Here is a 25,573-nt window from a genome sequence, read left to right on the forward strand (position 1 = left end):
TATCCTACAAATTTGTTGAAGTTATTATTTCAATTAACTTTTTAGTTGAATAAGTACACCATCATATCGCCTGCAAAAGGTGATGATCTTGCTTCTTCTTTACCTGTGCTTATTCCTTTCATTTCTTTTTCTTATCTCAATGTTATACTCAACATTTCTGGCATAATGTTGAATAGAAGTGGTGACAATGGACATCCTTGTTTCACCCATGATTTTATTAGAAAGGATTCTAGTTTACTTTCATTACATATAGAGGTAGGTCTTGATTTCACACATATACTATTTATCATTTTAAGGAAAGGTTCATATGTTCCTATGTTTTCTAGTGTTGGTTAGTATTTTCTAGTGTCTAGTTTTAAATAGAAATGTTATTGTATTTTGTCAAAAGCTTTTTCTATATCAAAATAATCATATGACTTTTGTTGTTTTTGTTATGAATATGGTTAAGTTTATAGTTTTCCTAACATTAACTTAACAATGTATTTTTGGTATAAATCTAAACTGTTCATAATGTATAATTTTTGGTGATAGGTTGCTTTAATCTCTTTGCTAGTATTTTATGAAATTTTTTTTTAATCTATGTTCCTTAAGGATACTGGTCTATAGTTTTCTTTTCCTGTTTTGACTCTCCCTTTATGTATCAAGATCATATCTATGTCACAGAAGGAATTTGGTAGGATCCCTTCTTTTGGTATTTTCCCAAACAGTTTACACCATGTTGGAATTAATTGTTCTTTGAATGCTTGATACAATTCAGTTGTGAATACATCTGGTCCTGGAGTGTTTCCTTTGGAAGTTTATTGATGTTTTGTTAGATTTATTCCTCTGAAACTAGATTGTTTAAATTTTCTATTTTAGGTTCTATTAATTTGGATATCTCATATTTTTATAAATACATATTCATCTATTTCATTTAAGTTCTTAGTTTCATATGGTGGCAACTTCACTTACATATAGTTGGGCAAAATAGTTTCTAATAATATCCTTTATTTCTTATTTATTTGTTGTGAATTCTCCTTTTTCATTTTTGATGATGGTAGTTTGATTTTCCTTTTCTTTTTAATCAAATTGGCTAATCAGCATTTTTATATAATATTAATAAAACCCACCAGGAAGAGATAGAAAGAGAAATTCCATTTAACATGACTATAAAATGTATAAAATACTTGGAGTTTACCTTGTAAGATACACACAAGAACTATATAAAAACAAGCATAAACTACCAAAGGATTACTTTATAGAACTAGAAAAAAATAATAATGAAATTCAAATGTAGACAAAAAGGTCAAGAATCTCAAAGGAAATAAAGAAAAGATGTGGGAATAAAGTGGGAGTAACAGTGACTGATTTCAAATTATACCACAAAGCAGTAATTCTCAAAACAATTTGGTTTTGCTTAAAGAATGGAGAAATAGATCAGTGCAACAGATTAGTTATACAATATATTGAAGCAATGTATCTAGTACTTCCCAGTATTTGATAAATACAAAGAGCCCATCTACTGGGATAAGGACTCTCTAGTTGACAAAAACTACTTGGAAAATTGGACAGCAGTATGGAAGAAATTAGATTAGGGCAACATCTCACATCTTATACAAAGATAAGCTCCAAATGGATATCTGACCTAGACATAAAAGGTCACACCATAAACAAATTAGAGAAATGTGGAAATAAATTACCTAACAGATCTATGGATAGGAGAAAAGTTCACGACCAAGCAAAGGATAAAGAAGATATCAGAAGATAAAATGGATAGTTTTAATTGCATAAAATTACAAAAAAGTTTTTGCACAAACAAACCTAATAAAGCTAAAATTAAAGGGGAAATGAGTAATTGGGGAAAATATTTGCAGCAAGTTTCTCTCATAAAGTCCTCATTTTGAAGATCCCTAAGGAACTAATTCAAATTTAGAAGAACGCCCATTTCTCAATTAATAAATGGCTTAAGACTATGAACAGGCAGTTCTTAAGGTAAGCAAGCCAGGTTATCTGTAGCAACATGAAAAAAATGCTACAAATCACTATGAATTAGAGAAATGAAAAGTCAAGCAGCTGTGAGATTCCACCTTATACCCAACAGATTAGAAACGATGACAAAACTTGAAAATTATAAATTTTGGAGGGGTTATGAGAAAAGAGGAATATTGATAAACTCTTGTCAGACCTGTGAATGGGTTCAACCATTTGGAATTATAAAAACAAATTATTAAATAGCGGATGCCCTTGATTCAGCTATAACACTGCTAGGCCTACATGTACCCCAAAGAGGTTAAAGAAAGAAGAAAAAAGGACTTATTGTACAAAAATATTCATGGCAGCTCTTTTTTTTTTGTGGGGGCAAAAAACACAAAACAAAACTGGAAACTAAAAGGATATCCATCAATTGGGGGATGGTTGAATAAGTTGTAGCAAATAAATATGATGGAACAGAGTTGTGCTATAATAAATGAGGAGGCAGAAAATTTCAAAGAGACATGGGAAGACTTGTATGAACTGATGCAGAAGGAAGTAAATGGAACCAGAACAATAATTTATACATCAATATTAAAAAAATGAATAGTTTTAAAGAATTTTATAAACTGATAAAAACAAAATAAAGAGAGCCATGGAAAAAATGACTGTAATGACAATAATTTTCTAGGTTGTAAAAACTTTGATTAATACAATCACCATACGTGATTTCAGAGGACTGATGATGAAATATATTATCTCTTTCTTGACAGAGAGGTAATATTTTAGGGGGCAAAAAGTGACATGTAGTTTTATATACAACCAATATTTTGCTTGACTGTGTACATTTGTTATAAAGAATTGGTTTGCCTTTTCTTTTTTTCCCCAGTGGGATGAGAAGGTAGAGAAAACATAAATTTCTGTTGATTAAAAACAATTAGAAAATAAGTGGAAGGGTGTGCTACAGATGTGGATTGTTACATGCATTTTTAGATGAGGTCACTATATTATTAGTTTTACTTAATTACTTTTACTTTGTTACAAGAGACCTCTCACAGAGAAAGGTAATCTGTAAAGGTTTGTAGTAAAAAAAACAAAAACATCAATAAAACTGTTTAAAGGCGGTACAACTGAACTAAATATAAATATAATAAATGAATACAAATATAAAATCTAAGCCCTACCTCTGCCCTGAAGCATGAAAATATTTTCTCCAAGTAAATCTTTCATTGTCAACAGAGTAAAGGTCATTTTATCATTGTATTCAGCATTAGAAAGTTTTAACTATTACCATTAAATAATAAAATACACGTGGGAAATTACCAACCGCCTTTTTAACATCTCAAATTAGATGACTTGTAGCTATTTTAAACTCAACATGTCCAAAACATAATTCATTATCTTCCATTCCAAACCTCATCTTCCCAAATGTTCTCTTACTGTTGAGGACATCATCATACTCCTGTTCATCATCTAGGCTCACAACTTTGGTTGACTTTCTACTCTTGCTCATCCCACACGTCCATTCTGTTATCAAACCTTGTGGTCTTTCCCTTTACAATATATACACATCTGCCTCACTACTCACATAGCCACTACTCTTGTTTTGGCTCATTATTGCCCACCTGACTGCACTTCTGGACTTCATCACAGTCTCCAGAAACTCATCTTCCTGGAAGATCATATCAACTTTGTAACTCATACCTTTTTATTACCCCTTACTCTAGGGACCCTTCTTCACTCAGATTGGAGAGGGTGGAAGGTGGATATCTGAAATTCCTCCCATATTTTCCATTTAAGTAGGATACCTAGGGACGACATCCTATAATTTCCCACCTGGCTCCACTCTTGCACACCTAATTATGTTCCTGAACTAGATGTACCTCTTTTTCCTGCTGCCCCCCGCCATTTTCCAGCTTCTTTTTATTTACTATCTTCCTCATTAGTTCACCAGCTCCTTGAAGACAGGGACTGTTTTATGCTTTTCTTTGTATCCCCAGAATTTAGCACAGTACCTGGCATATAGGTGGTGGTTAATAAATGTTTATTGACTTGACTGAGCTATCACCTTACCCTTGGATTACTACAATAATGTTCATTTAGTCTCCTTGTTAGTGCTCATCAATTGGAGAATGGCTGAACAAATTAAGCTAAATGAATATAATAAAATACTACTGTGTTATAAAAAAAAAAAAGACTATTTCAGAAAAATCTGGAAAAACTTAAGTGAACTGCTACAAAGTTATGTGAACAGAACCAGGACTACAAGTGATACTATCACATGAATGTTATAAAAATGAACAATTCTGGAAAACTTAAGAACTCTGATCAACAAAATGATCAACTATGATTCCAGAGGACCAAAGATGAAGACGGCTGTCAAATTCATAACAGAAAAGTGATAAACTAACCTGCAGAATAAGATACTTGTATCTGGATGACACTAATATGACTTGACTATGCTTATTTTTTTTACAGGTTTTGTATTTCCTTTTTTTAAAAAAAGTCTCTCCAATTCTAATCCATCTTCCACTCAGTATTCAAAGTATTCTTAAAGCAAAGAGCCAACCGTGTCACTCTCCTACTAAATAAACTCCAGTGGTTCCCTATTACCTCCAGGACCAATACAAAAATCCTCTCTTTGGCATTAGAGCCCTTCACACAAGGCCTCTATATTCTCTCACTCACTCTACCATCCAGTTACACTGGCCTACTTATACTGGCTGTCCCCCCTGCCTGGAAAGCTCCATCCTCACCTCTTCTTCCTCCTAGGTTCTCTGCTTCTTTTAAGACTCAGGTCAAATCTTACCTTCTGTAGAAGGCCTTCTGGGCTCTCCCTCCCCATCCCATCCAAAGTGTCCTCCCTCTGTGATGTGTCATACACACATATATTTGTACATAAACATTCACATACACAAATATACACATATACATAGTTATTTGCATTGTCTCCTCCAACGGAATATAAGCACCTTGACAGCATCCAGGTGGCGTAATTGATAGAGTACTGGGCCTATAGCTGGCAAGATTTATCTTCATGAGTTCAATTATGGCCTCTTACTAGCTTTGTGACCCTGGTCAAGTTACTTAACCCTCTTTGCTTCAGTTTCCTCATCTGTAAAATGAGCTGGAGAAGGAAATAGCAAACCAGTCCATCCTCTCTGCCAAGAAAATCCCAAATGGGGTCATAAAGAATTGCACTGAAAACAACTGAGCAACAATCTTGAGATCAGGGACCATGCTTTTAATTTTCTTTGGTATTTCTGGCACACAGTACTGAGTGCTAAGTAAATGCTAGTTGATTGACTGATTGAAATGGTGTATTTTGTATTTAAAATGAGGTTCTATACATTTATAGATAAGGAATGATTGAGTGACTATGGTTGGGTATGTCATTGTGATTGTAGCTTGTTACACAAATTAGGAATTATCCAAACCAAAAAGGAGGAGTCATATTATTCTCCTAAATCATAAAAGCTTGGAAAGGAAATAATGCATTACTTTGTTTTAAGAAAATGCAACCTATGAAAATCAAAATTTACACAAAAATTAACCCAGAATTTGGATCTCCTCTTTACACAAGTTTCAAAATAGAGTTCCTTTAAATAGAACGTTGCTGTACTACAAGAAGAATAATTTCTCATGGAAAAGTTGGATCTGAATCTGGTTTTCTGTGGCATCAAGTGAAATATGACTACATGTTCACCAAAGATTAAGAAAAAACAAAACAAAAAAATCTGTGAAATTTCAACCCAGACCTCTGCTTTAGAAAGCAGAATTTAAACAAGGTATCCCGGAAGCATAACCATATTTTGTATCCTGATTGTCCTCATGGACTTTCTCTACAATGTACTTTCATCTGCCTCCCACCCTTCCCCCTTCCTGCTTCTTTTTATGTATTATTGTCCCCCATTGGAATGCAAACTCCTGGAGGGCTGGGAGTTCTGCTTATACTTGCATTGTACAATACATCATAAACACTTAATAAATACTTCTTCACTTGACTTGAAAAGAATCATGAAAGTAATCCCACCACCATGCTTGTGCATCTGGAAGGAAGATACATTGGATGACCCAGGTGCTATCAACCAAGCTCACCATCTGTACTGCCAACAACGCACTGAGTACAGATTATATACTAGCTTCAGCATTTTCTCTGTGAGTTGATAACATTTGTGCTAAAATGGACATAATCAAGATTATCTTTTATTTACTGCTTTGAGCAGTAGTGACAGGAAGTATCTAGATGCGGAAAGGGAAGCCTTTTATGGAACTTCAAATATGCTAAGTACTACTGATGCACCTGGTAAAAAAAAATGCAGTTGAATTGCCTCCCGAAAACAGCCTGGGGAAATCACACTGTAACCCTTAGGCAGGGTTCCTTCTCATGGGAGGAAAGGCCACCATTCTTTTTGCCCAGTCCACAAAAGCATTAAGTATAAGTAACCCCAGAGGTCACCCAGCAAATGTCTAACTGTCCCCTAGGGTCATACAGCTCTGAACTAACTTCCTAAGTATTTTTGCATATTTCCATCAGCATTTTACATGCTTTGCTTTTATATGTATCAACAGATGGGCAAAAATTTGACTTCTCTTATTAAGTCAGATGAATAACTTAAATATTTCTGTGTATGCGCACACACACACACACACACGCGCGCGCACACACACACACACACACACACACACACACACACACATGATTGAGGGCAAAAAAAATGCCAGCTCCAGCTACCAAATTTTAAATTACTCTTTTCCACATACTCTAAATTCTAGGCAAATTATAGTACTTGCTATCTCCCAAACCCACTGCTTGCTCAGAATCTGTCTCTTTGCTCAGGCTCTTCCCCACAGCCCTTCTCCTGCTGAATTCCTATCCATTTATAGAATCCCACAGATGGCAATGAATTCACAGGTTATTTGTACCTGAGCAGAAATTACCTGACAAGATTGGTCATCCAACTTCAACTTACAGACCTCCCATGATGGGGAACTCCTTAAGAAATCTGTCTGCTTGTACTTTAGGGAACATAAGATTTATGACTCTAAGGACCCCAAGTGATTATCTAGTTCAATCCTCTCATTTCATTGAAGAGGAAACTGAAGCCTAGAGAAAGGATGGTGACTTCCCCAGGTCTGGTCAGTTGGTAACAGTAGGATTCAAACTTAGCGCCTCTGACTTCAAATCTGGGACTATTTCCTTTTCAAGATGGTAAATACTGCTCCTAGTTCTGCCTTTTTGGGGTCAAATAGAACATGCCTAATCCTTCTTTAACATGAAAACCTTTCTAAATATTTGAAGACAATCATCATGTTTCCAGTCTTCACTTGAAAGAGCATTGAAAGAATATCCATAGTTCTTTTGATTTTGCATCTTGTCTCTCCCTTTAGACAGTGAGTTCCTTGAGAACAGGAACTGGTTCTTTTGGGTTTGTTTTTTTCTTTTCTTTGACTTAGCACAGCACCTTACATGTAGTAGGCACTTAATAAATACCTATTGACAACCCAATTGTCACAGTCTCCAGTCTTCTCACTATCCTGGTAGCTCTGGACTCACTCCAGTCTGACAAAGCATACAAGTTGAATGTTGAACCAAAGATACCTCTCAAAACTAAGAACAATAATCCAAATACAATCTGATGCAGGGCAGAGGATAGGAGAATTATTGCCTGTCTCATTCAGGAGACAATCAATGCCTGTCTATGTTCATGTAATCTAAGATCTTAGCTTTTTTGGTTGTCGTGTCAAATTCTTGACTCATACTGATCATTTCACTAGAATCCCAATTTATTTTTCACATGCACTGCCTTCTATCCATGTTTCCCCTTCCCATTCCTGTATAATTGATTTTTGGAACCTATGGTAGGACTTCACATTTACGCCTATTCTATTTCATCAGGTTTGATTCAGTTCATAATCCTGGCTTAGAAGTTCTTAATAATTTTAGTCATGGTCCCTTCTGGAAATTTGGTAAAACCTATGGACCCCTTCTCAGAATCCATGGGGTTACAAAGAAAATCAGAGGTTAGTGGAAATGAAGATGTCAATTTTTTTTTCTATTCAAGTTCATAGCTCTCCAGAAATCCATGGGGTCCATGGACTCCAGGTTAAAAATCCCTGTCCTAGTCAGTTGAGGCATTTTGGGATCTGGATTCTGTTATTTAGTGTGCTAGCTATTCTTTGCTTCTTTATGTGATCTGCAAATATAATAAGCATGTTACTTGTGCCTTCATTCAAGGAAATGACAAATTCAACTTTAGCAGTTAAACTCCTTTGGACAAGGGGTTATCCTTGAACATAAATGAAATCACCTCCTTGATTTTCAAATAATCTTTGTTCTTTAACCTCAGACAACATTTTAATTTTGTGTGTGTGTGTGTGTGTGTGTGTGTGTGTGTGAGGCAATTGGGGTTAAGTGACTTACCCCAAGTCACACAGCTAGTAAGTGTTATGGGTTTGAGGTTGGATTTGAACTCAGGTCCTCCTGACTCCAGAGTCGGTGCTCTATCTGCTGTGCCACCTAGCTGCCCCCCTCATGTAACATTTTGTACTATGGACATGGACTTATCATGAATACTTTCTATTATGGATATCTGTGTTTCTGTTGGTCAGTCCATAAGCAGTTATTAAGCACCTACCGTGTGCTGAACATCATGCTACATGCTGGGGACACAAAGGATAAAAAACAGTTCCTGCTCTCAAGAAGCTCACAATCCAATGAGGGAGACAAATGCAAACAACTATGTACAAATAAGCTACATACAGGAGAGTTTTGAGGGAACACACTAGAATTACGGAGGATTGGGAAAAACTTCCCGTAGAAGTTGGGATTTTAGCTGGGACTTGAAGGAAGCTGGGGAAGCCAGTAGGGAAAGAAGAGGAGGGAAAGCATTCCAGGCAGGAGAACAATAAGTGAAAATGCTCAGAGTCTTGAGATGGAGTGTCTTGCATAAGGAGCAACCAGAAAGATCATGTCATTTGTTTGCAAAGTATGTGCAGGGAAGGGTGTATGGTGTGAGAAGACTAGAAAGGTAATGGGGTATGTTATGAAGGGCTTTGCATGCTAGAGGATTCTGGATTTTGTTTTGTTTTTTGTTTTTTCTAGGCAATGGGGTTAAGTGACTTGCCCAGGGTCACACGTCACACAGCTAGAAAGTGTTACGTGTCTGAGGTCAGATTTGAACTCGGGTCCTCCTGAATCCACAGCCAGTGCTCTATCCGCTGCACCACCTAGCTGCCCCTAGAGGATTCTGGAGATAACAGGGAACACCAGAGTTCATTGGGTAGAAGAGTGGGTGACATGGTTAGACCTGCAACTGAGGAAGATTATTTTGACAACTGAGTGGAAGAACTGGAGAAACTTGTAGCTGGGAAACCAAGCAGAGGGCTGTTGCAACAGTCCAGTTGTGAAGTGATAAGGGTCCGCACCAGGACGGTGGCAGTGTCTGAAGAAAGAAGAGGGTCTATGTGAGAGATGTTCTAAAGGTCAAACAGATAAGCCTTGGCAATAGATTAGATACAATGGGTGAGCAAGAGTGAGGAGTTGAGGATGACACCTAGATTGCAAGTGTGGGTGACTAGGAGGATGAGGGGTCCTCAACAATAATAGGGAGACTATAAGCTCCATGACAAGTGCTACTATGGGAACTTGGTATCTTCCCAGAACCTGGTGTAATCATATGTCCACAGAAGGGGATTAGTAAATGTCTGTTTAATGCTGAATCCCAGCCTACTTGTATCTCAATTACATTTATAGCTCCAATGTTTTTGAGGTAAGTAACAGCAGAAAACTAGAGTAACCCTTATACAATCAGCACTAGATTAAAGGTTAAAGTGGTTTGCAAACCAAAGATCAACCCCATGATAGGGAACTGTAGCCACAGGAGATTTCTGTTCAGTGGTGGGTGAAATTTAGCTTCTGTCTTATCCACAAAAGTACGTTCCCGCATCATGATCACATGGCTTATCTTTCCAGGAAATTTGCCAAGACCAGCTAACAATTGAATGGACAAGAAGAACCTCACCCTTTAGCAGAAGTGATACCTTTAAATCAGAGTGAAGAATCTAGTCCTGGGAAGGGACTTTCAACCCGATCTCTGTTGTAGTACTGCCAATTCAAGAAACTTATTCCCAAAGATTATATCTAGTATTTCCCTTTACTGAATTCAGTTTTAAAGGTAAATATAGAATATTAGGCTCTGAGTAGTTTGGGTGTTAAATCACTTAATGTAACAACTGACAGAGTCATCTCAATCATCTTTAGAAAAATAATACCCAGTAAGGGGAAAAAAAACATTTTCAAGACATATATCAGATAAATAATATTGAAACTCTGTATTTTAGTACAGCCATTTCATTTTCAAAGTGCTTCACCAGCATTAATAAATTAATTTTCTCAATCCTCTCAGGTTAAAAGGAATGTGCTTTTTAAGCCATAATTTGTGGAGGCCATAAGAGATTTGCCAATTACTTGCATTTCAGAAGCAGGTACACAGCTGCTAAATGGATCCATCTTGTAGGTATTTTCATGTGCATAAGTCACAACAGGAAACCTTTTAGAAATAGTAGATTTTATCTTGATACATTTGGCTGGTAGCATTTCCAGTTAACCTGTGGTCAGCTCAGGGAACACAGAGTCATTTGAGTCAATACCAATGGTTGATCCTGACAGAAAAGTTGACTTTATCTCGTAAAGTTCATATCTCGCTAAGAAGGAACCCGCAAAGAACTTAATCATCATCAGTCTGCTATTTGCCCTGCTTCTTTTGACTTCATTTATGAGACCTTCCAAAGGACTACATATGACCTGTCTAAAGAGGTTCACATGGAAATCAGGAAAGTAGAAACATACTGGACCAACTGAATTTGGAACATGTATGGAATTATAGATTTAGAGAGCGCAAGCTCCTCAGTGGCTATCTAGTACATCTTAGACCATTTTATAGGAAATTGAGATCAGGAGAAGATCAGTGATTTGTCCAATGTCACACAGGCAGTAAATATCAGAGGCAGGATTTGAACTCAGGTTGTCTGAATTTAGAGTCCATTATACCATTGTATACCATTGTACCATGCTATACGATTCTTATGACTGTAAGAATTATTCTTCTTATGACTGCAGAAGATATAAATTAAAGGGGATTCCCCTAGTTTTTCAACTATGTTTAGCATGAGTTAATCTTTTTCTTAACCCAAAAGAAGGCTATACTCTAAAGCAAAGGCTCTCCCTTAAAAAAGGAGAGGACAATTATTATCAAAGCATTTAGCACAGTGCCTGGAAGGTAACAGGTGCTATATAAATGCTTCTTCTTTTCCCTTTCCCTTCCCCCACCTCAAGGTCTTATCCAATTTGTGGCAGCTAAATGGTATGGTGGATAGAGTCAGCCAGTGGCCTGGAGTCAGGAAGACCTGAGTTCAAATCCAGCCTCAGATACTTGCTAGTTATGTGACTCTGGACAAGATACCTAACCTCTGACTGCCCCAGTTTCCTCAACTGTAAGATGAGAAAAATAGCACCTACCTCTCAGGGTGGTTGTGAAGATCAGATAAGATAATATTTGTGAAGTGCTTAGCTCAGAGTCTGGCACATAATCAGAGCTTAACAGAAGCTTGTTCCTTTCTGTCCTTCCTTCCTTCTTCCTTCCCTCCCTTTCTCCCTCCTTTGTTTTCCTTCTTTCCTTCCTTCCACTCTCAGGATCAAAAATAAACCCTTTTGTTTTCATTTAAAGCTTTTCACAATCTGGGCACAACTCCCTCCCTGCCTCCCCAATCTTATTTTATATTAGTTCCCTTCTTCATACTTTCTATAACTCAGACTAATCTGGCTTCCATTCTGTCCCTTATCCATGACACTTTATCTCACATCTTCATGCCTTTGACCAAACTGTCTGCCATCTTTGGAATGTACTTCTTTCTGTCTCCTAGAATTTTGGTTCCCTTCAAAATTAATTTCAAATAACATCTCCAGAATGAGGTTCTTCCTCGTCTCCAATGGGCACCAGAATTCCCTCTTTATATGTATATATATTTATATTTTGTATGTGCTTATATGTGTACATGTATATAGTCCTGGTGGACTATAAGTTCTGTGAGGGCATTGTCTTAGTATTCCAGGATCTAGCAGAATGTTTAAAAAATGCTTGTTTGACTGAGTCTTTGTATCCCTAGGGCCTAGCTATGTGAACAAGTCCAGTTCCATGAACACAGTTGGCCTTTAATAAATATGCTGGATTTGAAAATAAGAATACAAAAAATCCGACCATGAAATGTTAACCTTAGAATCATGTGCCTAACTCCAAGAGAAGCTACACCATAAAAAAAAAAAACCAAAAAAAGCCCCATACCCAAAACCAAACCAAAAAACCAATCGATCTTTTAAGAAAAAACAAAACAAAACAAGGGAAAACAAGTAAATATCTCAACAACAGATGAGGAAGGAAGCAAAATCTGTTGGCTAATGGCAACAGCTTTTGTGTCCTTTGTTGCTGAAAATGTGCCTGTAGCAATAACTCCAATATGCTCAAAAAAGATTCAGATGTAAAAGGCTATGCAAAACAAGTTGCTATTTTGCACTGAAGATAAAAGCAAACACTTCCTTGGAAATTTTAAGTTTACTAAAATTGTAGAGAAAAGAGAAATCAGGAGTTAGTGAATCTCTGGCAGAAATGGTTCAGAGAATCCTGCAGTAGAGATGTGTAGAGGGATAAGGCAGCCAAAAGAGGATGGACATCATTGTCTCTCCCCCAACTCCCACAAGAAGAGACCTATGGCTAACACGGTTGGTCCAACACGAGCTTATACAATTATCTAGTTTCTCGTGTATTTTCAGATTGTTTTTATTCAACAAACATTTAATAATCCACTATGGGTAAGGCTCTGGAGATAACAAGTCAAAAAATGACTGTTATCCCCAAGGATTTTGTAGTTCACTTAGAAAGGATACATCATGACATAAATAAATAGGATTGAGGGTGGAATAAGGGCATTGAGAAGGCAGGGTCTGGTAGCAGTATAGGGCCAAAGTGAGATGTGGACAAAGTGGTCTTGGAAAATATGAGGAGTGAGAGAAAAATTTCAGTTCAAGAGAATCAGTGAAGGCTTCTTCAAGGAAGTAGCCCCCAAGCTGAATCTGGGAGGATGAAAAATTGGGATTTAAGCTCCTTGTGGGCAGGGACTACTTAATTTTTATCTTTGTGTAAGCAGTAACAGTGTTTACACAAAGCCTCAGTCTTACACCAAGCTCACACTAAAAGTTCTGGGTCTCATGAAATAAAGTCTAGCCATGCCTCCTCTGTCCTGTACATACAGAACACATTTTTTAAAAAAATACAAATGTAGGATTTGGCATTTGTATCTATTACCCAAGGACAATAAAACCTCAGGTTCAGTCCCTTTTCCCCTATGTCTGATATTTCAATGGGTTCAGTAGAGTGAATTACTGTAGTAGCCAGTGAAGATATTTTGGGATTCTGATATTGTCATTCCATTTGGTAGCTATTTCTTGGGTTTTGCAAATCTGAAAAGCCTGTTATCTATGTTTTGATCCAAGTTTCAGATAAACCCAACTTTTGGACTTAACTCCCTTGGAGCTAGGCTCATCCTTGTGCCTAACTTAAATGCTATTGTTGGTTCTCATCTCTTGCTTACAATCTTAGCACAGTGTCTGGCACAAAGCAGACAGTTATTAAATGTTCACTGATTGAAGAGTGAGTGCATTTCAGGCATGGGAGACAGCCACGATTAATGCTTGGTGGTGGGAAGGAGTGAGTTGAGCTCAGGAGCTGTAAGAAGGCCAGTCTGGCTTGAAAACAGACTGCCTGGGACAGGGGTGAGGAGGGAGGTAATATGAGGGAAATAAGGCTTGAAAAGTAAGCTGGAGCCATATTGTGAAGAATCTAACTTCTGGGCTAGAGAGGTTTTATTTTATTCCATAGGCAATGGATTTTGGGGCAAGAGGAAGAGAATTCACTGGATATTTCAGAGGCAAGAGAAAACAATTATGGATTCATATAGAGTTCTTAAAGCATCTTCCCTGTAATAGTTACCTTTAGTATGCAGTATTTATGGCCATTATTTTCAGGATGCATAAGTCACAGTCCATAAACTCTTCTAAGTCCTGGGATTATGTTGCATAAGAAGAGGCTCAGAAAGCAATATGACAAATGGATGGGTCTATAGGATCACAGGAAAATGAAATCTCATGAGAGATCCGGCTAATTTGGACAGATTGTAGGTCAGCAGTATCAGAGAATGTCAGAGGGCCTCTAGGGGAAAAGCCATTGGATAGCTTTGCAGTGGGAGCCATCTCCCATCCCAGAGAGGAATGCTGGAAAAGATATTCACAGGGCTTTGAAAAAAAAAAGACAGGGAAGGCTGCTGGTATCAGTGGGAACAACAAAGCTGATTAGCTGGTTTGGACACAGAGGTTTGCAGCAAATAGATACCCATTCATTTGAACAAAGGTGGCATTATATTTACCTACTTCAATGCCTCTAATTTAAAGAAAGGATTTTCAGAGGGTGCCTATTTGTTTAATAGCTTTTCTTCACCTTCTTCTCTTTGTCACTGGAGAATTCTGTGGCTTACATAATAATAAGAACAATAAAATGATGGCTATCATTTATATAGTATTTTAAGGTTTACAGCACAGAAAGCATATCATTAAACCTGAGGTTTCTTGAATAAAGCAGACCTTGTTATCCAGAGCTGAAGTCCCTTCTAATGGCTCCCTAAACAGGATTTTTGCCAATGCTCTTCCTCTGACAAGGGCACCATCAAGATCTCCTGTCAACTGAGAAAGGAGCCACAACTTAAACATTTTGCTATATTTGCCATTGCCAAAAGGCAAGACCTAAGTCAGAATACAGACACATTTAACTAGAGATGCAGGTTTTCCAAGGCAGATAAAATGAGCACATTCCACTAGCATAGAAATGAAGTGACATTAATTTCCTTTGCCAAGAAAGACTGTACCTCAACATGGCACCAAACCCTTTCTTCTTAACTTTTTTCTCAGGGTCTTCATTCTCTTCTTTTCGTTTTTTCTCCTTCACTTTCAATTTGCCCTTTTCCTTTTTCTTTTCCTTGTCTTTATTTTTTTTATTCTTCTTGGCCTTATTTTCTACATCCTCTGGTGCAGCATTCCCCTGAGGGTTAGATTCACAATTCGGAGCTCCTTGACCAGAGAAAGAGCTCTTATCAGACAGACAGTCTGCACAGGAAAAACAAAACAAAACAAAATAAAACAACACACAAAAAAAGAAGAAAAATCAATACAAATGGTTAGGGATCATTTATGGTTAGTAAAAAAGTAAAATGCAGAACAATTAAAAGAGAAGTATTACAGAATTCTACCATTTCATGGGGCTACCTGAATACTTTTAAGAGAGATTGACTCAAATCTGGTTACTTCATGCAAGGCTTGTTGTGAGGTAGACAGAGCACTATTAGTGTGGCTTATTTGCTAGTATGAAAGCCTTGACATGTGATAAAACACTAATCTCTCTGAAAGCTGGCTTGTTAACCTTGATCAGTTCAGAAAGCTCACACGCTGGGAAGCAAACAGCGAGAATTTCTTTCGAGAAGAGGTTTTGAGTACTAATATAACCTAACTGTCTCTACCCAATTAATGCAGTCAGTCCTTGGGATGATGCTATTCCTAATGACTTGAAAACAGAATGTAAGGCAAAGCATTCTTAGTGTTCCTACCCTAAGGATAAATGACAGGGAGTCCTTGTGGGAAACGGAGGGAGAACATTTTTCCCCTTTATCGTTTGCACTGAAAAATAAATTGCAATTTGGGTTATCCAATCCAATGTTCTCTGAGCCAAAGGGCAAAAAGATCAGGAAAATTAATTACTTTTAATATTAGAATTATAATTACAAGGTTTGAAACATTTTCCTCAGCAGTTCAGGGCCCATCCTTCTCCACAATTCCTAGACTGTCATGCAATAAAGAAATGGTTTAAGAAAGTGCAGTGACTTACCCTCCTCTAAGTCTTCAGGTCCATCATAAGATTTGTCAATAGCAGCTCTAAAGCTTTCATTGCACCCTCTCCCACGCACCATATGAGGACGAGGTCTATGGAAAGGAAGATCATTTTTCCTGACTTCAGCTACTGCTGTTTGCAAACTCTCCAGGGAACTGGACTTTTTCAAACCCAGAGTGGGTCCAAAATCTTTGCCAGTAGGTTCTGGAAAAGAAAGAATTAAAGTATGCAGAGTATAGATCTACATGCACGTATACATATAATTTATGCATGTGTCTGCCCACAATCTCAGTCAAATGTGTCTTTCCAGGTTGTAAGACTGATCTCCCAAATGATGCCCTATCCTCAACAACTTCCCCCCCCCCCCACCATGGAGGTGATTCTCGGTTCTGGAAATCTGTGCTAGTGAAATGAAATCTCTGGCTTGTTCTACCATGCTGGAAAGGCTGGAAACACTGTGTCTTCTTTCCAAGGACCAGTCTAGTTAGCCAAAGAGAGACTCATTATCAGTAGGTTTGGGCATGCAACCCATGAAAAAAGAAAATCCTTCAGTCTGTTGTGGCCCCCATTCCCCTTCTGCAGCTTCAGTCATTGTGGAAGTAAAGGGAGTGGAGGGCACTAAGCAAAGGCTTTAGAGCCTCTGGAAACACTGCCTTAGTTGCTGGCACTCTAAATATGATAATTTTGTCCTATGGATTAGGGGACATACTACTGGAGTATCAGAATTGGAGCACTCTTGACACTCTTGCTATAAACAGATCTGTAACAGAAGGAAATTGCAGCTAAATGACAGGATGGTCTATAGGTTCTCCTTGGAGAGACAAATAAAGAGTTGTTTTTAACTTGTGTCCAAGGCAACAAGAAATACCATTTCCTGAGCTATTTGTTTATTTCTTACTGCAGCGCTTAGGAAATACTTTGGAAAAAATTTTGAAATTTGAAAAAAATTTTTTGAAAAAATTTGAAAAAATAAATAAACCCTGAAAATAATACAGCGTATAGACCAACATCTGTTGGAAAGGTTGAAGCGACAGAGCATTGCTACAAAGAACTTAATAAGGATTTCCTAATCAATTCATCACATATTTTCATAATGATTTTAATGTGAAGATGGAAACAGGCATGGATGGTGAAAGGGTTGTTGGAAAATATTCCTCAAGAGCAAGAACTAAGAGGCTGAAAACCAGTGATACTTATGCCCTGCAGCTGCATGCCTAGACAAGATGAATCCTTCCTTGAAACAAAGAATTAGAAGGTACCAGGCATGTTGCACACTAAATGGCACTGTAAAAAAATTAAATTAGCTATATTTTAACAAACAGGAAATGACTCATTAATGATGGGATTTATTCCCGAATGTGATACACCATACTTGTCCAGTCAGGCCACTGATAAGTTACAGCTAAGGATCAAAATTAATTAAGAGCTAGAATGACAAATAAAAATGTGAAGATAAAACATAGAATTTAAAAATTCCAATATGAGCTATAGAAACAAGTTATTGATATAAAAGTGATATGAACAGAACATCATTCAATCCTGATTACAATGATTTCACAGATAAATTTAACCAATGTAAATCAACTGCTGTAACAAGGAAACTAAAGAAGGCTTAGTAAACACTTGACTTACTGTCCAAGTAGAGATATATGGCAGTTAAATATTTAAAATATTAACTCATTTATAAAATGTTAGGGAGACGGATGATGAAGATATGAGTAATGTCACCCTATAAACTAAAAAGAAACAATAAAAGGAAAAACTAGCCTACAGAAAATCTGGCAAGAAACCAGTGAAGCCAAGTCATTCTGAAATTGAAAGTAACACAATGAACAGATAAAAAATGGAAAAGAACTATTAAAATTTTTTTACAACAGATTTGTTCACCATCTGGGGCAGTGTAGTCATCAGAGTTGGACAGAGTAGACTAAGGTGTGGCTTTCATCAGAAGTTCATAATTTTAATTAGTTTCTTGGAAATAAAACAATGCCTAGTCAGGTGGCTGAGTTCCATTATAACTTGGAAGGGTCAAAAGTTTGTGACCTAGATCAAATCTTTATACTTCTTTGGGCCTCAATTTTCCCACCACTAAAATGAGGGGATGGCACATGATTACCTCAAAAAAACTGCAGTCTGACAATTCCATGATGTTATGATTCTGTACAATTTCAGAAGTGCCTACAAAGAGTAAACTTTATACTCTACAGAATATACTTCAAGGCAAAAACACATTATTTTTCAGGTTTTGCTATTCCCATTTTTCTTTAGTAAATGTGATAAAGAAAACATCAATCTAAGGAGTCCTCCATGTGAAATTCCATGAACAGAATACAGGCATGACTGCAAATTGGGAACTATCAGTGCCACTATTTAACCAATAAAGGAAAATGCTATAGTTCAGATTTTGTATAATTCATAAGCAAGGGACTTCCACTTCTGGGAGCCATGATGGCAGAGTGAGAGCCATGATGGCAGAGTGAAACAGCTGAACTAGAAGAAAGACGGGGAACAGCAGTGCAGCAGCCCAGCAAATGGGTCTCCCAGTGCCTCAGCAAAAATAAGGGAGGCAGAACTACAAGGGGCCCCAGGTGGATAAGTACCCTGTGGCATTCATCTGAAAGGAGGTGAAGAAAATAAGCTAAAGGCTTCCTAAAGCCCGGCCTTGCTGATTCCAACCAACACCAGGTGAGCTGTGAGCCCTGCAGCCTCCAATTGTGAAGAAATCCTGAAGCCCAGGTGGTAGAGCAGGCAAACACCAACACCTGGACCTCCAGTGCCTCAGTGAGGGGGGGGAACGGTGGAAACCAGCTCAGAAAACCACCAGGTGCCTCGGCACTACCACAAAGGAATCTCCAGTGCATTAGCAGAAACAAGGTAGACAACACTGCAGGGGGCCCCAGGCAGATAAACACCCTGCAGCACCCACCTAAAAGGAGCTGAAGAAAGCTAAAGGAAAGGAAAAGCAGGCAACCTAGAATTGCCTGAAAGTTCCAGCCTTGCTGATTCCAGCCCAACACAAGGTAAGCTGCCAGAAACCTACAGCCTCCAATTGCCACATAAGAGGCCCCAGCACACAAAGCCAGTGACCAAGACCTAGGCTCCCAACACAAGAAGCTTGGGTCAGCCCTCTGTTCCCAGCAGGAGAGCTCAATCTCTTTAAAGGCCAGGGAATAAAGAAACACCATGAGTAAAAAGAAACGTACCATAGATTCATATTATGAGAAGAGTGAAGATCAAGACAGAAATTCTGAAGAGGACAACATTGTCAACAAACCCACATCTGCAACACAAAAGGAATATGAACTGGTCTGAAGCCCAAAAAGCCTTCTTAGAAGAGCTCAAGAAGGATTTTAATAGTCAAATGAGAGAGGTAGAAGAGTCCTTCAAAAATACAATTGGCCAATTGGAAAAAAAATACACTGAAGAAAACAAGTCCCTAAAAAACACAATTGGCCAATTGAAGAAGAAGGACAAAAACTAACAGAAGAGTACACTGAAGAAACAAGTCCCTAAAAAACACAATTGGCCAGTTGAAGAAGGAAGTACAAAAACTAACAGAAGAAAACAATCTGTTAAAAACTAGAATTGGACAAATGGAAACTAATGTCTCTATGAGAGAGCAAGAATCAGTCAAACAGAAACAAAAAAATGAAAAAATATATGAAAATGTAAAATACCTCATCAGTAAAACAACACCTGGAAAATCGACTCAGGAGAGACAATTTAAAAATTATTGGACTACCTGAAAATCATGATGAAAAAAAGAGCCTGGACAGTATCTTTCAGGAAATCATAAAGGAAAACTGCCCAGAAGTCCTAGAACCAGAAGGGAAAATAACCATAGAAAGAATACCATCACCACCTGAAAGAGATCCCAAATTGACAACGCCAAGGAATATAATAGCAAAATTCCAAAATTACCAGATGAAAGAGAAGGTGCTGCAAGCAGCCAGAAAGAAAAATTTAAATATCATGGAACCACAGTCAGGATTACACAGGACCTTGCAGCTTCTACATTAAAAGACCGCAGGGCATGGAACATGATATTCCTAAGGCAAAGGAGCTTGGAATGCAGCCAAGGATCAATTACCCAGCAAAAATGAGCATCATTTTTCAAGGGAGGAGGTGGATATTCAACAAATAGGAGACTTCCAAACTTTCCTGATAAAAAGACCAGAGCTCAACAAAAAATTTGATCTTCAAGTACAGGACTCAAGAAGGACTTAAAAAGGTAAATGGGACAGAAGGATACAATATGTTGTTAATAAGGGGGGGGTGTTTACACCGATACAAGGGAATATGAGACTTACAACTCTTGAGAACCATATTGTTATTACACCTTGTTAAAGGAGTATACATAAAAGAGGGTGGATATTAGTTGACTTTGATGTAATTAAAAAAAATCTAATCAAGTGGGTTAAATGGATCCAAATAAGTGGATCAATCTGATCTTAGAAAATGTACTGAGAAAGGAGGAGGCAGACAAGGGTAAATTACATTACAGGAAAAGACACAAAATCCTATTACAGCAGAGGGAAAGAAGGGGGGGGAGCATTGTTTGAACCTTACTCTCATCAGATTTGGCTCAAGAAGGGCATAATATAATCAGTTAGGTATAGAAATCTAACTTGCCCTATAGGCAGTAGGAGGGAAAAGGGGAAAGAAAAGGGAGGGGGGAAAAGGGAGGGGGGAAGGGAGGGAAGAAGCAGTAAGACTAAAGGGGAAGAAAAGGGAAAGGGATAATAAAAGGGGAAGGGACTGAAGGAGGCAGTGGTCAAAAGCAAAACACTAGTGAAGGGGGAAAGGAAAAAGGAGAAAGAAAAGCATAAATGGGGGAGGGAAAGGATGGAGAAAAAGACACAGATAGTAATCATAACTGTGAATGTGAATGGGATGAACTCTCCCATAAAACGGAAACGGATTGCAGAATGGATTAAAAACCATAATCCTACAATATGTTGTTTACAGGAAACACATTTGAAAAAGAGTGACACATACAGGGTAAAGGTAAAAGGCTGGAGCAGAATATATTATGTGTCAGCTGAAGTAAAAAAAGCAGGGGTAGCAATCCTGATCTCAGACAAAGCAAAAGCAAAAATAGATCTAATCAAAAGAGATAAGGAAGGAAACTACATCCTGCTAAAAGGCACCATAGACAATTAAGTAATATCATTGCTAAACATATATGCACCAAGTGGTATAGCATCCAAATTCTTAGAGGAGAAATTCAGGGGAGTTACAGGAAGAAGTAGACAGCAAAACTATACTAGTGGGGGACCTCAACCTCCCCCTCTCGCACTAGATAAGTCTAACCACCAAATAAACAAGAAAGAAGTTAAGGAGGTGAATAGAACATTAGAAAAGTTAAGTATGATATACCTCTGGAGAAAATGGGGATAGAAAGGAATATGCTTTTTTCTTGGCAGTACATGGCACATGCACAAAAATTGACCATGTACTAGGGCATAAAAGCCTCATAATCCAATGCAGAAAGGCAGACATATTAAATGCATCCTTTTCAGATCATGATGCAATAAAAATTATATGTAATAAAGGGCCATGGAAAGATAGACTAAAAAATAATTGGAAACTAAATAATCTAATCCTAAAAAATGATTGGGTCAAACAACAAATCATAGAAACAATCAATAATTTCATTCAAGAGAATGACAATAATGAGACAACATACCAAAACTATGGGATGCAGCGAAAGCAGTTCTTAGGGGAAGTTTTATATCTCTAAATGCTTACATAAATAAAATAGAAAAAGAGGAGATTAATGAATTGGGCATACAACTAAAAAAACTAGAAAAAGAACAAATTAAAAATCCTCAACTAAACACCAAATTAGAAATATTGAAAACCAAAGGAAAAATTAATAAAATTGAAATTAAGAAAACTATTGAACTAATAAATAAAACTAAGAGCTGGTTTTATGAAAAAACCAATAAAATAGATAAGCCTTTGGTTAATTTAATTAAAAAAAGAAAGAAGAAAACCAAATTACTAGTATCAAGAATGAAAAGGGCGAAGCTACCACCAAGGAAGAGGAAATTAAAACAATAATTAGGAATTATTTTGCCCAACTATATGCCAACAAATTTGACAATCTTAGTGAAATGGATACATATTTACAAAAATATAAATTGCCCAGATTAACGAAGAGGAAGTAAAATACTTAAATAACCCCATCTCAGAAAAAGAAATTGAACAAGCCATTGATGAACTCCCTAGGAAAAAATCTCCAGGGCCAGATGGATTTACATGAATTCTATCAAACATTTAAAGAACAATTAATTCCAATACTATATAGACTATTTGGGAAAATAGGTGAAGAAGGAGTCTTACCAAATTCTTTTTATGATACAAATATGGTGTTGATACCTAAACCAGGAAGAGTCAAAATAGAGAAAGAAAATTATAGACCAATTTCTCTAATGAATATAGATGCAAAAATTTTAAACAAAATACTAGCAAGTAGATTGCAGCAACTTATCACAAGAATAATACACTATGACCAGGTAGGATTTATACCAGGAATGCAGGGTTGGTTCAATATTAGGAAAACTATCAGCATCATTGAGCATATCAAACAAAACCAACAGAAACCACATGATCATCTCAATAGATGCAGAAAAAGCTTTTGATAAAATACAACACCCATTCCTATTAAAAACACTAGAAAGCATAGGTATAAATGGAGTCTTCCTTAAAATAATAAATAGCATCTATCTAAAACCTTCAGCAAGCATTATATGTAATGGGGACAAGCTAGAAGCATTTCCAATAAGATCGGGGTGAAACAAGGATGTCCATTATCACCACTGTTATTCAATATTGTACTGGAAACATTAGCTTTAGCAATAAGAGAAGAAAAAGAAATTGAAGGCATTAGAATAGGCAAAGAAGAAACAAAGCTATCACTCTTTGCAGATGACATGATGATATACTTAGAGAATCCTAGAGAATCAAGTAAAAAACTACTTGAAATAATAAACAACTTTAGCAAAGTTGCAGGCTATAAAATAAACCCACATAAATCATCAGCATTTCTATATATTACCAACAAAGCCCAACAGCAAGAGATAGAAAGAGAAATCCCATTTAAACTTACTGTAGACATTATAAAATATTTAGGAGTCTACCTCCTGAAACAAACCCAGGAACTCTATGAACACAATTACAAAACACTTTTCACACAAATAAAATCAGATCTAAATAATTGGAAAAACATCAGTTGCTCATGGGTAGGCCGAGCTAATATAATAAAAATGACAATCCTACCTAAGCTAATTTACTTATTCAGTGCCATACCAAACTACCAAAAAATTATTTTATAGAGTTAGAAAAAATAATAACAAGATTCATTTGGAAAACAAAAGGTCCAGAATATCAAAGGAACTAATGAAAAGAAATGCAGGGGAAGGTGGCCTAGCAATTCCAGATCTTAAATTGTATTATAAAGCAGCAATCATCAAAACTGCTTGGTACTGGCTAAGAAATAGGGAGGTGGATCAGTGGAATAGGTTAAATATGCAAGACACAGTAGTCAATGACTATAGTAATCTATTATTTGATAAACCCAAAGACCCCAGCTTCTGGGATAAGAACCCACTCTTTGAAAAAAACTGCTGGGAAAACTGGAAAAGAGTATGGCAGAAACTAGGCATAGACCCAAATCTCACACCATATACCAAAATAAAGTCAAAATGGGTTCATGACTTAGATATAAAGGCTGATACCATAAGTAAACTGGGAGAACAAGGAATAGTTTACCTATCAGATCTATGGAGAACAGAAGAATTCATGACCAAACAGGAGATAGAGAACATTATGAAAAGCAAAATGGATAATTTTGATTACATTAAATTGAAAAGTTTTTGCACAAACAAAGCCAATGCAACTAAGATTAGAAGGAAGGTAGAAAATTGGGAAAGAATTTTTACAACCAGTTCTCTGATAAAGGCCTCATTTCTAAAATATATAGAGAATTAAGACAAATTTATAAGAACACAAGCCATTCCCCAATTGATAAATGGTCAAAGGATATGAACAGACAGTTCTCAGATGAAGAAATTAAAGCCATCTATAGTCATATGAAAAAATGCTCTAAATCGTTATTGATTAGAGAAATGCAAATCAAAACAACTCTGAGGTACCACATCACACCTATCAGATTGGCCAACATGACAAAACAGGAAAATGATAAATGTTGGAGAAGATGTGGGAAAATTGGAAACTAATACATTGTTGGTGGAGTTGTGAAATGATCCAACCATTTTGGAGAACAATTTGGAACTATGCCCAAAGGGCTACAAAAATGTGCATACCCTTTGATCCAGCAATAGCACTTCTAGGGCTATATCCCAAAGAGATCAAACAAATGGGAAAAGGACCCACATGTACAAAAATATTCATAGCAGCTCTTTTTGTGGTGGCAAAGAATTGGAAATTGAGAGGATGCCCACCAATTGGGGAATGGCTGAGCAAGTTGTGGTATATGAATGTAATGGAATACTATTGTGCTATAAGAAATGATGAATGGGCTGACTTCAGAAAAACCTGGAAAGACTTATATGGTCTGATGCTGAGTGAAGTGAGCAGAACCAAGAGGACTTTGTACACAATAACAGCCATGTTACGCAATGACTAAGATTGTTAAACTGAACCTTTCTCAGCATTATGAGGATCTAAGACATCTCCAGAAGCCTCTGGATGGAAAATGCTGTCCACATCCAAAGAAAGAACTATGGAAGTCGAATCGCTATCACTTATTTTTACCTTCTGTTGAGTTTTGTTTCATCTTTCTGATGGTTCCTCCTATTGATTTTAATTTTTACTTACAACTTCAGTAATATGAAAATGTGTTTAATGGGTATGTAAATGTAAAACCTATATCAGATTTTGCACTGTCTTGGTGAGGGTGGGGGAGAGGAAAGGGGAGAAAAATTTTCAACTGAAAAGCATATGGAAGTCATTGTTGATAAATCAAAATATATTAATAAAATTTAAAAAAATTCATAGGCAAGAAAAAATTCAGGAGTAACTGATAGAGGAAGATTCTTTTTTTAGAAGCAAAACCAAAGGCTATATATAGATTTAGGATACTGAAGCAAAAGTAAAGACTTCAGATCCTATAGAAAAGAATTCACACCATCAACCCCTAGGGATGTTTTGTTTTGGGAGGAAAAATGTAGATTAAAAATTAACTTAAAGGGGCAGCTAGATGGCATAGTGGATAGAGCACCGGCCCTGGATTCAGGAGGGCCTGAGTTCAAATCCGACCTCAGACACATAACACATACTAGCTGTGTGACCCTGGGCAAGTCACTTAACCCCACTGCCTAGCCAAAAAAAAGAAAAAAAACAAAAAAAATTAACTTAAGAAATTACTGGTTACTATGTCAATAGAAATAATTATTTTGTCCATTAATTACTATTCAGTAAATTATAAAATTGCCAAAAAGATGAGTACCCACAGTCTAATAATTCTAAAGTATATAAAAGTAGATAAATCATTCAAGATACCTGTGATGTCTTTATAAAATAAGGATTATCTATACCACTGTATGAAGGTATATTTTATAATATCAGAAATATGGACATACACAATTCATGGTAATAGATATGTATTA

At 36.9% G+C, this 25,573-nt stretch overlaps 1 protein-coding gene across 5 annotated transcripts in view; it reads right to left on the reverse strand.

Annotated features, from left to right (window-relative positions):
- The window catches only part of PARD3B (par-3 family cell polarity regulator beta), a 1,305,457-nt gene that overhangs the window by 313,407 nt on the left and 966,477 nt on the right, over positions 1–25,573 (reverse strand). For all 5 annotated transcript variants that reach the window (XM_020972847.2, XM_020972848.2, XM_020972849.2 and 2 more), the window contains 2 exons: positions 15,936–16,142; positions 14,923–15,160 (listed from right to left, as the gene is read on the reverse strand). In XM_020972847.2, coding sequence (XP_020828506.1) covers positions 14,923–15,160; positions 15,936–16,142 — 445 coding nt within the window. The remainder of the gene's footprint in view (positions 1–14,922; positions 15,161–15,935; positions 16,143–25,573) is intronic.

This window comes from Phascolarctos cinereus, unplaced genomic scaffold (assembly GCF_003287225.1).
Source record: "Phascolarctos cinereus isolate Bilbo 61053 unplaced genomic scaffold, phaCin_HiC Scaffold_7;HRSCAF=346, whole genome shotgun sequence".
In the NCBI taxonomy this organism is placed as follows: Eukaryota; Metazoa; Chordata; class Mammalia; order Diprotodontia; family Phascolarctidae; genus Phascolarctos; species Phascolarctos cinereus.